A 14,587-nucleotide genomic window follows, 5' to 3' on the forward strand; every position below is an offset into this window, starting at 1 on the left:
TCCAGCAGTAACTAAACACAGGTTCTGGCCTGAAGGGCTGAGGGGTGGGAGTATGTTGTAGCAGAAGCAATATTCCCATTCAGAGATTCGCACCACAAGCGACTGATGGGATCAATGACAGAGGCGACATCCAACACATCGAGCAACGACACGTCTACACAACAAAAAAGGAAGGTGTCAGATGGATTGCCGACATGGCCGCCATCGATGCTAGACGGCCTCTAGAAACTAGCAGAGCAGCAAGACCAAACAGACCGGTGGACGGAGCGGTGGACAAAGCTTCTCTTGCAGAGTGGATTCGCCAATGGACGCATCGATCTACGGAATTACACATACAACATCGCCATTTGAGCGCACTCGACTCCCTTGGTATTTCACCGGCTGTACCAATTTGTATTTACAGGTGTGCTAGGCCCTGATCGAAGGCGTCACACTTCTGCCCAGTCGAAGGTCATGCCGGATTGCAAGCCACAATCAGAGGTCTCCCGGACCGCTTTGCAGTCCTGTCTGGCAGACCACTTCGGCTGGCCACAACCCCAACGTCCTAGAAAGTACCTCTTGCTGGGACCTGCTTGAGACGACAGAATTTATATCAATAATACTGACACACTCCGTGCTTGAAATTCGATCAACACCGGTTCCACAGTTTGCTACAAAATTCTCCTCCCCTTGGATTGCGAGGAAGCCGCTAAACAGATGGCGGACCTTGCATCCGGCCTCTTACAGCCCAGCGACCAAAAGCCAGATTCAGCCACCACACGCCCCTCGACAGGGGACCGAGGCCTGTAGCTATTAACCGCCGACTCTTATTCGTCTTGATAGGGACGCTGCAAATCGGTTAGGCGATGCGATGACGCTGCTTCCAACCTCGTTCAAAGGCCTCCGTTGATCTCGACGCCAGGTTCTTCGATTCTGGAACGCTACAGCCACGCTTACTGTGGTATCATCCACGGAAAACGCACATCCGGCTAGGCCTAAAGAAGATAAAACTCCTCAGCGGGTCAAAAGGAGTCTTGTGCTCTGGAAGCCTTCGTTGGAGTGAGTCTCCGACATCCCTGGGACGCATGACCTGCCCGGAAGAGCAGGTCGAGTGAGAGGTTTTCCTCCTCCGTCACGGCTTTCTTTCGGTTCTCATACCACTCCCGACCCAGGCCAAGTTAGCCGGCAGCGAAGGTGCGAAACGGTGTTTGCCTGACAGTCGAAAAGTTCGGCCGGTGCAGTGATCAAGGAAACAGCACGGAGAGAAGGTGCAGCGACAGCAGGACAACCATGCCGCAAAGGTTTTGTTCATTCTGACCCTACAGGCTTGGCTCTTGCTTGCCCTTCTTCCGCCAGAAGGCACACCCCATGAACCATTCCGAACCCATAGAAAGTTGACATTGTTGCAGTTATCCCACTTGCGTTGCCCGTGTCCGAGTCTCCGCGATGCTACTACCCAAATTATGAGTCCCACATCCCTTCGCCGAGCGCGAGGAGCACGTCCTGCAAGCTCTTGCGAGCCTTGATGGCTTCCTCTCGATCCTCTCCCCTCAACTTGGCACTGAACCACAATTCCACGAGCGTCCTCAGCTCATCGTATGTATACCCGACGGCCTGTTTCTGAGCCTTGCAGTCTCGAACGTACTGCAGAATCGCCTGGGGACCGGAGAGGAAGAGATCAATATACTGCGAGGAGGATACCAACAGTCCGGTGTCCTCGTCCTCTGCATCCTCTGCGGGTGGCTCAGTGGATATACCAAGACCGGTAGGATCTGCCTTGTCCCTGTCACTGTCCTTTTCCGTAGTGCTGTCGTGGCGCGGACCGTTACTGGCCAGAATGGCCCGAAGATTCTGCTGCACAACCATAGCATCGATCCGGAACCTCTCCGCCCCATTCTCGTTCATGACCCCGATCTTGTCTGCGGCCATGACAAGATATCGATCGACCAGTCTTGCAAGACCTGACAGGATAAAATCACGCTCCTTCCAGCCTAGATAAGCGGCAATGTTGGAATCGAAGGCAATAAGGTCGTGATTCAATTCGAGGACGAGAGGTGACGCTGAGCTGGGCGGAGCTGGAAGAACATACGGATACAGGCCGGAATCCAACGGCGGGAGAGCAGATGAGTCCCGGTTATCTGGTGGCGATGTAGCCGCTGCCCCAGCAGGCCCGCTGAGTGTGCGTGACATTTGATGGATAATACCACAGCGGATGTCGATATGCAAGGTCAACAAGCTGGTCTGGGCAAGAGTTCGGAACGATGACACGGTCTGATCAAAAGGAATGGCTGTTTCCGACGTCAAAGGTAAGAAGATGGGATTGACAGCACCGGGCAAAGACGGCGTTTTGTTGGTACCACGAAGGGTCGTGATCAGGGTCCATCGCCGAGCACTCTTGCCTTGTGAACCGCTCCGAGCATGCGACAGCCCGGAAGGCATGTCTGCATCGACTCGTCTGATCTGGGCCAGGGCTGCGGATAACCACTGCATGCTGTTGTAGAGCAACGATAGTTGATGGACCGATTTGGGATCCGAGATGATGTCGTACGATGACAGAGGATTGGCCTTTGTGGCTGCAAGCAGGGCCTGGACCTCCTTCGAAATCAGATTCGACCGAGACACACCATGCCTGCCAGATTTGGCCAGGTTGAGTAGCTCCAGAGCGGCGTCGTGCACTTCTCCTGACTCGGCCAAAGAAGCAGCCGCCTTGGGCGACAGCGTGTTGACTTGCGGATTTGTATCTGAAGGCGCGACTCGGCTGACCAGGGCCTTGTAGTAGCCGTAACATTTGTCGTAGTATGTGACGAGCTGGTTGATGATGAGCTGGGTGAACATCTGATCCTGCGGGATCGAGCTCAACATGCCCGAGAAGGCGCGGATCAGGGCCATGAATGAAACGGTGCCCTTGAATATGGGATGGCGCGAATGCCTGGACCACTGTGCGTCCTCTGAGAAAGCTTCCAGGTCAATCATGCACTGAGTGCAGAGCTCGGTGACTGCTTCTTCCAGCTGCGGATGGAAGACGTTGATGAGGAAATCATCCAGGAAAGACGTCAGCGTACTCATCGGGATATGCGACGTCGGCGGCACCACGTCCTTGAGGCGTTGCAGGAAGGTCAGTGATGGCGGCAGGAGGACGGGCATGTTGAAGACTCCCGGCTCGATCAGCAGCTTGTGTCCGGCAGCAGAACTGTCCTGGCCGCTGCGTTCCAAGACGAGATCGGTCCCATTGGCAGCGCGGGACTTGCTCACCAACCCGGGCACCGAGCTCTTCAGGATATCCTCCAATTCTTCTTCCTCGGCCTTCATGGCTTCGGATTTCCGATCGACCTCGGACAGCTTGAACATCTTCTTGTTCTTGTCGCGCTGGGGCCGGGCGAAGATGTCGTTGCTGGTCGTGGTAGTCAGTCCCGACCGGATCGCCATGTCACCGTCGGTGGCCAGATAGTCATGTAACAACGAGCGCATTTCCATCTGGTACAGTTTCCACAGCTCCTTGAACCCGCCCGTGTATTTGTCCGGTTTGGCCAACTTCTCCCTCGCCGCGATGCCTGCGACAACCTCGTGTAGAACACGGTGACTTTCGGCAATAGCCTCGAACTTGGAATACAAAGTGTAGAGGAAGTCGGACAAGACCTGGCTCCGGCCGTCGTTGAGGTGCAACAGCATGGCTTTTCGACTTTCCTTGGTCGGCCGTCTCCTCAGATGGCTGGGATATCTGGCGTCAATCTCGGCATACGTCCTTTCGACGACCTTGTACAATTCGACGGGCATTCGTTGTTCGATCCGCGAGACAGCTTCTCCGAGCTGGCCGAGCTTGTTGAGCGACTCCAAGATCATGTGGATGTAGTAGAAAGTGTCGGCCTCGGGATTCTTGGACGCATCTTCGATCATGGGAGAGGTGACATCCACAGTGGTCAAGTAGTGGTTGAAGGGCCGGTCCCAAGCGTTCACGCCCGTGCCCATGAGATTGTCTTTGGGGTCTCTTTCTTCACCATTGGCCTTGGTGCCTTTCCACCGATCCTGGCAGTAAGGGCTGCGCAGGTAGAGATGATCGTGCAACTCCTCCACCAAGATGTCGAGCAAGGTACTTTCCTGATTGACGAAGTAGCTTCTGAGATCCGAGATCGCGCCGATGCCATCCAGGCCGCTCTTGGTGATGCTCTTCAGACTGTCCATCAGCAGGTCCACGGCTCCCAGGAATTTCTTTTCGCTGATCTTCTCTTCAAGCTTGCCAGGGACCGATTTCAGCGACTCGATATTGCTCAGCGTCACCAGCATCTCATCCAGCTGTCTGCTTTCCTCGGCCAGGCCCCTTAGTTCGGGCCGGGTCGTCAGCATTCCCCCTCGCACGTTCATCAACCCGCCTTTCAACTGTCGGACGCGGGTCTGGCTTTCCTTGATCGCGGTTTGGATCTTATGATACGTGCCCACGGCACTGTTGAAGTCGGCGTAGTGTTCGTTGACTACGGTCTTCAAGCTCTTCTGCAGATCAACATGCGTATTGGCGAAGTCGCCTTCTTTGCTGGCCAACCCCAACGAGCTCGGATCCATAAGCCTGAGGGCCATTTTGACAGGGACGCATTCGTCGCCCTCCATCTCCTTCCAGTCGGACTGGATGTGGCGTAGGATTTCGTCCATGCTCTTGGCTGGCCGGCGAGGAGAGTATTGTCTGGGAGGGTTCTGTGGTGGAGGGTAAGATTGATTGCTGTTGCTGTTGCTATTGCTATTACCGTTTATTGCACCCTGTTGACTCAAGCTGGATACAGACGGTTTATGAGAAGGTATGGTCGACGGCGGCGGCATCATCGTCCCAGCCAGGCCACTTCTGGTGTCATTGTAGCTACGGTCTCGTTCTCTTGTTGGCGGCCGCGGGGGCCTTTGTTGTTCATATTCATGAGATGTCCGTGACCGTCCATAGTCATATTCCGTCTGCGTCTGCGACTGCGACGGCGGGTTCACATCTGCATATCTGGCCCGGGGTAGTCCGCCATAGCCTCCGCCTCCAGAGCCGGCGCGGCCGGAAGGTAGAGGCGCGGGTGAGTCTCGGTCGCGGTCGCGGTCGCGCGGGTCATAGGGATTGGACCTCCGCCTGCGCTCGTGAGAGCCGAAACTATTGATTGAGGCAGATGAGGCATTGTTTTGCTGGGTTATGTAGGGGTCGACGTAACGTCCGCCGGACACGGCATTGGGAGCGTTGGTGGGAGCGTAGGGGTTTGACTCGCTGGATTGACGGGGAGCGTGGCCGTTGACGGCATAAGGATTGTTACCACTCATGCTTGCGGGCGACCGAGGGGCGGGTGTTGGAGGAATAGACGGGATGTTGTCGCTTCATACATCTCCTCTGCTGCGAGAAGAACCCTCCGACCAGCGGAAGCGATTGTTGTTGCCGTTGTGCATCTGTATGTCTGAGTGACACGACGTTGGCTCAGTCGCGGAAGTGTTGGAGATGCGTCTCATTCAGTTCAAGTTTGGCACCAGAACTGATCGATCGAGACAACATTATTTATTATTCGTCTGGCTGTGTTCTTCAACTCCTCACAGACCCGGACCTTCTTCTCCTCTCTCTCCCTCTCCCAACGATCTCACCATCGACGTAGGTGATTACTGTCGCCCTTTGACCTTGCCATCTATCGATCGTCGATGACACCAGCGCCATGCATGCTAAACACACAACACCAGTGCGAATGCTTCCCTGTCGCTGACCCGGCCTACTCAGGGTCACAACTAGCTAACTGATCGAGTCCATCCTCCGTGGCCCGTCTGTACTCTCACTACTTCAGAGCCTCTGCTATGATCTATGAGCCGCTATGTAGCTGTCCAAGGACGGCGAGGATACGGTGTTTTGGCCAGTGCAGGAAGGAGGACGGCCTGAGAATATTTCGATGGTCTATGGATAAGCTGGCACTTTGCAGATGAGTTCTATGTCTGGATCGGCAGCTTCCGTGCCGCCCTGACCATGTCTTTCATAGACTTGCAATCGCTCCAATAGAACAGACCTTCTTGGAGCTAGCTCCACAGCCTCGTCCAAGTCCCTGCGCTCTAACAGCATAGGGAAACGAGTACCAAGCCTGTCTGCGGATGCAACCATACCTGCCTGGGCTCGACCATCCATGTCTTTCCACGGCAGGACAGCTGGTCTTGAGTGGCCTCATATCGGGGCAGTCTCTCTCTTCAACCACTTGGTCGTCTTCTCGTCGTTGGTGAAGAAGCCACTTGTCTTGTCCCACACTTCCTTGTGATATTCATTCAACCAGACCTTCTCTTCGGGATCTAGTAATGACGGGTCGATCAGCTTTCGACACATGGGCACCATTGTGACATGCTCAAACCCGATCCAGGGCTTGTCGCCGAACTTATGGTTCGTCTTTGCTTCTCTCGCCATAATCACGTTCTCGATGCGAATCCCAAAGCTTCCGTCTTCGTAGTAGCCCGGTTCATCGGATATGACATTGCCAATACTCAGTGACACCTCGGAGTATGCGGCGCGGGTGCCGATCCCAATAGGCCCTTCATGGACATTGAGGAATGAGCCAACGCCATGACCGGTTCCATGTCTGTAATCAAGGCCCTGCCGCCACAGGTGTTGTCGAGCGAAAGCATCGATGGCAAATCCAGTGGTACCCTTGGGAAACACCGCTCGATCGAGCCCAATCACACCTTTCAAGACCAATGTATAAGCCTTCTTCTCCATCTCAGTAGGCTCGCCAAAGTGTAGAGTTCGTGTCGTATCCGTGGTCCCATCAAGATATTGGGCCCCTGAATCGCACAAGTAGACGGCTTTCGAGTCGATGACTGCGCAGTTACCACGTTCAGGAGAATAGTGGATGACCGCAGCATTTGGCCCTGTAGCGGAGATGGTGTCGAATGACAACCCGACGAAATGTTCCCCTTTGGACCGGATTTCCTCGAGCTTGTCGGCTGCCTGCACTTCGTCTAACCATGCGTGGTTGTTGACCAGCTCATCCTCCAGCCACGCGAAATACTCAATCAACGCAGCACCATCTCGAATATGGCACTGTCGCATTCCTTCGAGTTCTGTAGCATTCTTGATGGCTTTGGCATCTGCGACAGGGCTCCGAGACTCTTCTACTTTCTCTTCTCCTCCCAAGCCAAGACTCAATGCCCATGACGATTTGTTTGAGAGGAGGAGTTTCGGGGTGTGCGATTTCGTGATTTCGTCGGTCTGCAACTCATTCACAGCGGTCTGGGCAATGTCTGTCAGATCGGAAAACAGCGCGTCGTAAGGCTTGATTTCGACCACACCATTCAGGTGTTCTTTCACCTCTGGGCCGACTTTGCTGGAGTCGACGTACAGAATCGCCGACTTGGGAGTCACAGCTGCATACGAGAAGAAGACAGGGTTGTAGGGGATGTCACTGCCACGCAGGTTGAACAACCACGCGACCTCGTCAAGCATGGACACGACCATTCCGGCGGCTTTTTTCTTCTTCAGCTCTTTCCGTAGATCATCCAACTTGTCTTTGTAGGGTTTGCCTGCATACACTTCGGAGAGCACAATAACCTTTTCCGCCGGCCTGGGAGGCCGGTCTGTCCATATCTCGTCCACGAGGTTCTCTGATATGCCGACCAGCGTTGCTTGTGACTTCTTCTTGAGCGTCTCCTTCAGTTTTCGCGCATCGGAGGCTGTGATAACGGTGGGATCAACACCGACAGTCTTACCCCCTTCGGCCTGCTCTGTCGTCCTAGCCTCAGCTCAGTCTTGCATATATATCAAACACGGGAGATGTGACATACCATTCTTGCCAGGTCGGGACATCTTCCATACCCTGCTTCAACAAGTGCCAGTTGCTGTCAAGCTGTTTGGAGGCTTGGTTGAAGTATCTTCCGTCCGTTGCCAGCGCGGCTTTCTCAAGCGTAATCACCGCAGTGCCCGCTGACCCTGTGAACCCTGAGATGTATGCTCTTCTTGCATCGCACGGTGCAATGTATTCTGATTGGTGACTGTCTTCTGAAGGCACAATGTAGACATCCAATTTGTGTTGGCGCATAAGATCGCGCAATTGCGCCAGTCGCTTAGAGGTGTCTATGGTCTCCATTTCGACGCTTCGCAGCGAACTTGAGAATGAGAATGATCGTACGGACTGGAATGGCGAGGGGGACCGAGTGCTGGTCGCAGACCGACGGAGCAGAGAAGGCAGACGCCAAGATGACCAGCGCATCGAGCGGCCGTGGATGCTTCAGAGTCACTTGGGATCTGAAGAGGTCGCAGCCCGTCCACCCTAAACAATGCTGCAAGACTCATCAATAATGAGGATACGTATAAGGATGGATATGGGGGCATCTTGCTTTGATTGGCGGATTGCAGACAACTGCGTCGTCAGGCTGTTGCGACCCCCTGATCTCACGTGATAAGCATCTCGCCGCTTTTACTTGTTGGAGGACGAGGCTGGCAACATCAGGCTGTGGCATCAGGGATTGAAAGGTTGGGGCATTTATTGGACTAATCGAGATGGGCTCATTGCGATAAATCCTCTCCCAACCGTTGTAGAATATGATGCTGTGGCATCTTGCTATGCTACAAGCATACCACACACCTATCCGCGCTTAGGACCTACAACCTGTTGCCCACCTGGTACACGGCTGGCTAAAGCGGCAGGCGACGGGCTTGAACAATCTATCAACCAGTTTACTTCGCGCTCGGTCGCATTTTATCTCCAGGAATTCCTTGCAATAGACTTGTTCGCTAATCAGTGGTACGGGAACCATATATGTCAAACACATCTCGGGCTCAATGTATCAAAAGGTCAAGACGTCTTCTCAGGCCTAAATTGGGCGGCAAGCAACACACAGCTCCCGCAGAGACTACAGCAGCACAGGATGCCATGTCCCTAGATCGGCTGGAATACACATCGAATTGTCTGTGCTCCTGGGATCTCTCACAGTCTCAGTAGAAGGCATGCACGGGGGTGATTCTTCACACTGTCACAATGGAGGAGTTAATCAGAGAACTGAATGATCCAAGCAATCAATCCGCTCCCGAACGCATCAATGAGATCCAAAGACAAATCCAACGGCTTCAACGAGAGAAGACTGCATGGCAACTCGGGCTTGATCTGCTGCAGAATGAAGATGCCACCCTCCGGTTTTACGGGGCGCTGACCTTGACCATCAAGATCAACGCAGATTGGGACAACGATGCTCTAGGCAAGGACGAGGGCATGAGGAATTACTTGATCGAGGCGTTGGTCACCAACTACACGCGGCTTGTGGATCTACCAGATTCCAACTTTGTCCTTCGGAAACTGTCTTCGACCCTAACGGCTCTGTTCGTCAGAGCAGATTCCGGCTGGAGATATCCGTTGCGACAGGTCCTGGCATGTCTGCTCAGCAGGCATTATGTTGCGGCAGCGGATTTACCAGAGATGGGTCGCTTGCTGGACCACGCACAGAGCTGTGCCTACCAGCAGCTCAAAGGTGTGCTTATGATCGCTGCCATCATGGCCGAAGATCTGAGCAGCCATTCGCAGAGTTCTGTTGCTGAAAGCAAACTCATGTCTCGCGCAGCTGCGAACTGTTCTGACGCATGGCAGCTATTTCGGTTCTGCCTTGCTCGTATGACAGAGAAAGAACCCGCGGCGTCTAGTCATCCTAATGAGTTGTTTCAACTGCTCGTTCAAGCAACCCCTTATTGGGCCAGCTTGCTGAAATCCCAGGAAGCCACTGGCGACAGTCACGTTCCACAGCAATCCGAACTTGTGGTCAAAGAGTGCATTGGCATCATCAGCAATTGGTTTGAGGATGCTTCATATACTGCATGTATCCTTCAAATGCTCATTTCCTTACAACAGTCAACTCCGAAACTGCTTCGAGAGTCATTACCAAACTTCCCGGCCAGTATCACAGCTTCTAGGAAGGCAGAGGAGATGGTGGACCGGCTGACGCAAGGAGACTTCGACTCTGATGGGATTCTATACGTCGATCTGCTGGAGACCATCATGAGCCAGCTGGACCTCACCAAGTCGGATTTCCTTCATACCGGTCTGTACGATACCATCATCCGCACGTTGCAACGACTGCTCCGGTGCGAGGGTGTGGCGGTCATCGAGGATCCAGTGTGCCAGATAGCTCTCGAGAAGATCAGCGAGATAGTAGAAGGCTCGTCCGACTGGGAGGAGGATGATCAGGCAAAGACCTTCGTCAAGGCTTTGGCTACTGATGCATGTCAGGCATGTCTACACAAGATCAAGCTTCCAACGGAACAGATGTCAAACGACACCCAAGACTGGGACATGGATGAGCGACTGAAATTCCAGGACTTCCGATATGATGTGCAAGATTTCTTGCAATCGGCATTCACGGTCCTCGGGTCCGGGCTGATCGAAGAGATTGTCGGTCTGATCCTGTCACAGGGGCCCTCGACAGACTGGAGCACCTTCGAAGCAGCCACATTCAGCCTTGCCGCGTTCTCCGACACCATGTCGTCCGACCCAAATACGTACGACGGAGTGATCACAACCGTGCTCAGCAGCCAGCCTTGGACGTACCTGCTTCGATCAGGCCCGGTTGTGCCGGACCGAGCACGGCAGACCGGGATTCGATTCATCACGGAGAACGAGGGATATCTGCAACGGCATCCAGACAGCTTGGTCATGGTTCTGAACTTCCTTTTCTCATCTCTACATCTGCAGGCATCTGCATCTGCAGCGTCGCGGGCCATCTACAGCCTCTGCGATTCACACCGGTCGATACTGAAAGAGGGGCTCCCACAATTTATGGGATCTCTTGCCACAATAGGCGACCTTGGCGAGGCTGAACGGCATCGAATCTATGCTGCCGTTGCCGCGATCATCCAGGCTCTTCCGAGCGATGATGCCAAAATGGAGCCGCTGTCCCAGCTGATAGCGTCGGTCGCGCAGGCGTTGGCCGTGTTGGACGAGGGACGCTTGGACGGCGAGGAGCTGGTGAAAGGCTGCATCGACATCATGCAGACCTTGGCTTGGATCGGGAAAGGCCTACGCTCGCCTCATGACCAGCCCGTGGATCTCGAGGCGTCACACCCTCAAGGACAGGTGGACTTCTGGATCAACGGCCCAGGCGCAGCCGTCCAGACATCCATACTCAGCCTGTATGGGGCTACGCTGAAGAAAATGCAGGCCCACGTCGACAGCGACTTCATCGAGGCCTGCTGCGACTTCATCAAATCCGGGTTTCCTGAGGACCATCCTGCCCCATTCAAGTTTGCGGACTCGACCGCCCTCTCACTGATCTCTGAACTGGTCCATCTAGACAACCCGGCCATTGACACCACATTGGCTTGCGCGTCGAGCTTGTTGGCTTCCATAGCTCCCGCCAGCGTCCCGGCTGCTGTCCGCAAGCTTGTATACCTTGTGTGCGCAGGACTGCAACAAACTCTGTCAACGTTTCACGAGTCGCGCCAACTGCCAAATACCAACTTCGCGTCGAGCTCGCTCGACTTCCTGGCTCGCTTGGTGGCCAAATGGGGCGTGGTCTGGTTCGGGGTGGAGGACAGTGAAGGCACGGCCGCCGTGGCTTTCGAGTCGGGCCTTGTCGTCCTGGCCGACCCGGACACGCTGCCTCGGCGGTCGGCCGCGGCCTTCTTTGCAGCGTTTGCAGACTTCACTGTCCCGGACGCATTGACTGCGTTTGACCCCGAGGTCCCCGTCCGAGTGGGCAATCTGTTGCGCCAGTTCGGGCCTCGCATCCTGTCACTGATCCTACGCTTGCTGGGCGGCGAATGTGCTCGATCCGAGATCGACAGCCTCACGGAGCCCTTGAAGAAGTTTGTCCAGAAACAACTCATGCTGACCAAGACGGTACTTCGCGAGGTCGTCAAGCCGGAGTCTGGGGTCATGAGCGAAAAGGCTCTTCAGGCTACGACGCTTGAGGAGAGAGAGAGATTTCTAGCACAGATCGAGGCCCTTCGAGGCGGGCGCAAAACGAACGACATTGTGAAGGACTTCTGGATCGCTTGTAGAGGAAGTGGGTTTGGATACATTGCTTGAGCGCTTAGCACAGGCGCAGAGGAGCCGGATGTATCAGACTGTCCACAACTTGAAAGTGCCAGAACAATGCTATCTTGTGGTCCAAGACTTCACGCATCATCATATTCGTTTGTTTCCTATCAAAAAAACTGCTCTGGGAGCATATGCCCCAGAAGTACCCACTCGATTTGACCCCAGTCCTGCTGCGATACCCGACACGCCTGTAGACCAAGACATCATATACTAGTGCAGGGGTGCATTACAATTCATCATCTCAGCATCGTTCGGAGGGCATTGCACGTCGATTCCCGTTGCTGTTGCTACTGCTCCATCCCAGTCGACTTTGCGACTTTCTCTCCTCATTTCTTTGCTTCAGTCTATACACCCCAAGGACCAGTCAGATACGCTTCGAGAGGAGAGGCTGGACATACGTTTTGTGTGGTCTTGATGGTAGTTTGACTTCCCGAATTCCCTGGCTGGGTCGCAGCAGGCTTGAACTTCTCTGCTCTGTACCATAGACATGTCATTAGTTTCGTCCGTCCGCCACCTTAAGGGGTGGGAACATACTCCTTGCGCCGAATATAGTCGTCCTCCAGGGCCTTTTCGCGCTCGTTGAATTTGGGGATGTTCATCGTTACAGTAGTTCGGGAACCGGATCTGTTCGATAACAACTAAAACTTTCTAAAAAGGCAATTTGATCGCCTCGAATGAAGTGATCTGATGGATGGCGAGGCGTAATGTATGTCTGTTGCTTCCAGGTGGGAAGTTGGTAGGGCGGCAGCCTGCTCTGCTAATACGTCACTGCGACCCCGTGGTGCTAAGGTACCTAGGCACCGTTAGCAGAGGCAAATGATCATACACGCCAATCAGCTTGGTTGGCTTATCACCATCAAGGGAAAGGGGCAATACGAGAGACATAAAAACCAAATAAAGCACAAGAATCCACGGCAGAGAAACACGAACCCACAAGAAATATACATTCAAGGAGCTAAACAGCAAAAAAGTGAACATGTGTGCCTGCCAGGACTCGAACCAGGACCTGCTGCTTGGAAGGCAGCAATGATAACCCTTTCACCACAGGCACTTGAACCGGAGCTGAGGAGACCGATTTAGGGACAAATTTTGTCTATTTGATATATAATCAGGTTTTCATGTGAAAGGTGGATTCCAACCTGATAGCCTGTGACGCTCGCTACTTTTAGTGGGTACCTAAGGTACCTTAGTGACTACTAAAGTCACTAAAAGTCTAAGCATGGGCCCCTTAGCCTGGGCGGTTCCCCTGCTTCTCGGTGCTGTAGACACTTATCTGTTGTCCCCTATAACGCATGACTTGATATAGGTTCTTACCCACCCCATCTACGTGAGTCAACCTCTATGGTCCTTTGTCGCTATCAGGCTTCCAGTTCTTAGACCTACCATCATGAATGAGCCGGTATGTGAATTGATGTCCCCGTGGGAATATACAGTGTAGAGGTAGGTGCCAACGATTCCATGCGGTTCCACATACTAGTATCTAGGTATCAGCCTGGAGGCATCCCTCTACTCTGTACTACCGCTGCTAGTACGTGCAGTCTGATACGACATCCTGCATCTTGCGCTGTCATCTTCCAAGCCGCTCACCGCCATGGTCAAACGGTCGCACAACTCGTCGAATGCGACCTCCGAAGATGAAGGATCTTCCATCGTGGAGGAGTCTGCATCTCCGCCTCCTAGAAAGCTCAGTGCAGCCGACATGGATGCGACCGCTTCTCCCAAGAGTGCCATTCAATGCTCCCTGCCGCCGCATCGAGAAACTCTGAAGTTCCCGTCGATCGAAGACTTCGAGGTCCATTATGCCAAAGACCATTCGAATCGGTGTACATCGTGCGGCAAGAATTTCCCGACCGCCCATTTCCTCGCCTTACACATTGACGAGCACCACAACACCTTCCGAGAAGCCATGCAAGCCAAAGGTGAGAAGACGTACGCCTGTTTCGTCGAGGGTTGTGAACGACGCTGCTCCACGCCCCAGAAGAGACGGCTGCATCTGATCGACAAGCACTCGTTTCCCAAGATGTACCACTTTCGCATCGTGGACACGGGCATCGATCAGTCAACCTCGATGCTGCACGAAGGTCGTCGAAGGAGGGTGTCTACGGCCATGGACCACGCTCAAGCCAACAGGCATCGGAGACAGGAATCACGAACAGAACCGGGGACTGATGCACAGGACAGCTCTACCTCTGTCGTACGAAGAAGCGACGGTGCAGATTCATCTAAGCGAGACCGAGAACGAAATGGAGTCGGTAATCTCAAATCCGCCGCGCCTGTCTCGGATCCCACCGTCAACGATCTGGCTGCATCCATGTCGGCGCTTCGGTTTGTGCCACATAGTGTGGCCAACAAGCAACGCAACAAGCAATCTCTGAAATGACACCTCGACTTCGAATCCGGGCAAGCAAGGTTGCCCATTCCTAATCGCCGAGACCATCGGAAGAGCCAGATGGAAAGCTCCTTGATTCGCGAATTCTAGGACAACAGCATGTTGAGAAAGGGGTACACTATGTCAACGCCGCCGATTCTCAGCATGGTTTCTGGAGACTGTGACACGCTGTCTTTGCTCTTCCCCCCCCACGAGGCTTCAAGATATCTGTCCTTTACTC

At 53.9% G+C, this 14,587-nt stretch overlaps 5 protein-coding genes across 5 annotated transcripts; 2 read left to right on the top strand and 3 right to left on the bottom strand.

The window, feature by feature from the left end:
- Positions 1-1,440: 1,440 nt before the first annotated feature.
- A1O1_08548 (uncharacterized protein) lies at positions 1,441-5,256 on the bottom strand (the record flags this gene model as incomplete). Its single annotated transcript, XM_007729408.1, has 1 exon — positions 1,441-5,256. The coding sequence occupies one exon, from the start codon at positions 5,254-5,256 to the stop codon at positions 1,441-1,443; it is 3,816 nt and encodes a 1,271-aa protein (XP_007727598.1).
- An 874-nt stretch (positions 5,257-6,130) lies between these two features.
- Positions 6,131-8,039, bottom strand: A1O1_08549 (xaa-Pro aminopeptidase; the record flags this gene model as incomplete). The annotated part of the gene is made up of 2 exons (XM_007729409.1): positions 6,131-7,685; positions 7,738-8,039. The coding sequence occupies 2 exons, from the start codon at positions 8,037-8,039 to the stop codon at positions 6,131-6,133; spliced, it is 1,857 nt and encodes a 618-aa protein (XP_007727599.1).
- Positions 8,040-8,930: 891 nt separating this feature from the next.
- On the top strand, positions 8,931-11,966 carry A1O1_08550 (uncharacterized protein; the record flags this gene model as incomplete). Its single annotated transcript, XM_007729410.1, has 1 exon — positions 8,931-11,966. The coding sequence occupies one exon, from the start codon at positions 8,931-8,933 to the stop codon at positions 11,964-11,966; it is 3,036 nt and encodes a 1,011-aa protein (XP_007727600.1).
- Positions 11,967-12,322: 356 nt separating this feature from the next.
- Positions 12,323-12,577, bottom strand: A1O1_08551 (uncharacterized protein; the record flags this gene model as incomplete). Its single annotated transcript, XM_007729411.1, has 2 exons — positions 12,323-12,452; positions 12,513-12,577. 2 exons carry the CDS (start codon positions 12,575-12,577, stop codon positions 12,323-12,325), a joined length of 195 nt encoding a protein of 64 aa, XP_007727601.1.
- Positions 12,578-13,569: 992 nt separating this feature from the next.
- A1O1_08553 (uncharacterized protein) lies at positions 13,570-14,358 on the top strand (the record flags this gene model as incomplete). The annotated part of the gene is made up of 1 exon (XM_007729412.1): positions 13,570-14,358. The coding sequence occupies one exon, from the start codon at positions 13,570-13,572 to the stop codon at positions 14,356-14,358; it is 789 nt and encodes a 262-aa protein (XP_007727602.1).
- Between the last annotated feature and the right edge of the window lie 229 nt (positions 14,359-14,587).

This window comes from Capronia coronata (genome assembly GCF_000585585.1).
Source record: "Capronia coronata CBS 617.96 chromosome Unknown acBCG-supercont1.8, whole genome shotgun sequence".
NCBI classification, from domain to species: domain Eukaryota; kingdom Fungi; phylum Ascomycota; class Eurotiomycetes; order Chaetothyriales; family Herpotrichiellaceae; genus Capronia; species Capronia coronata.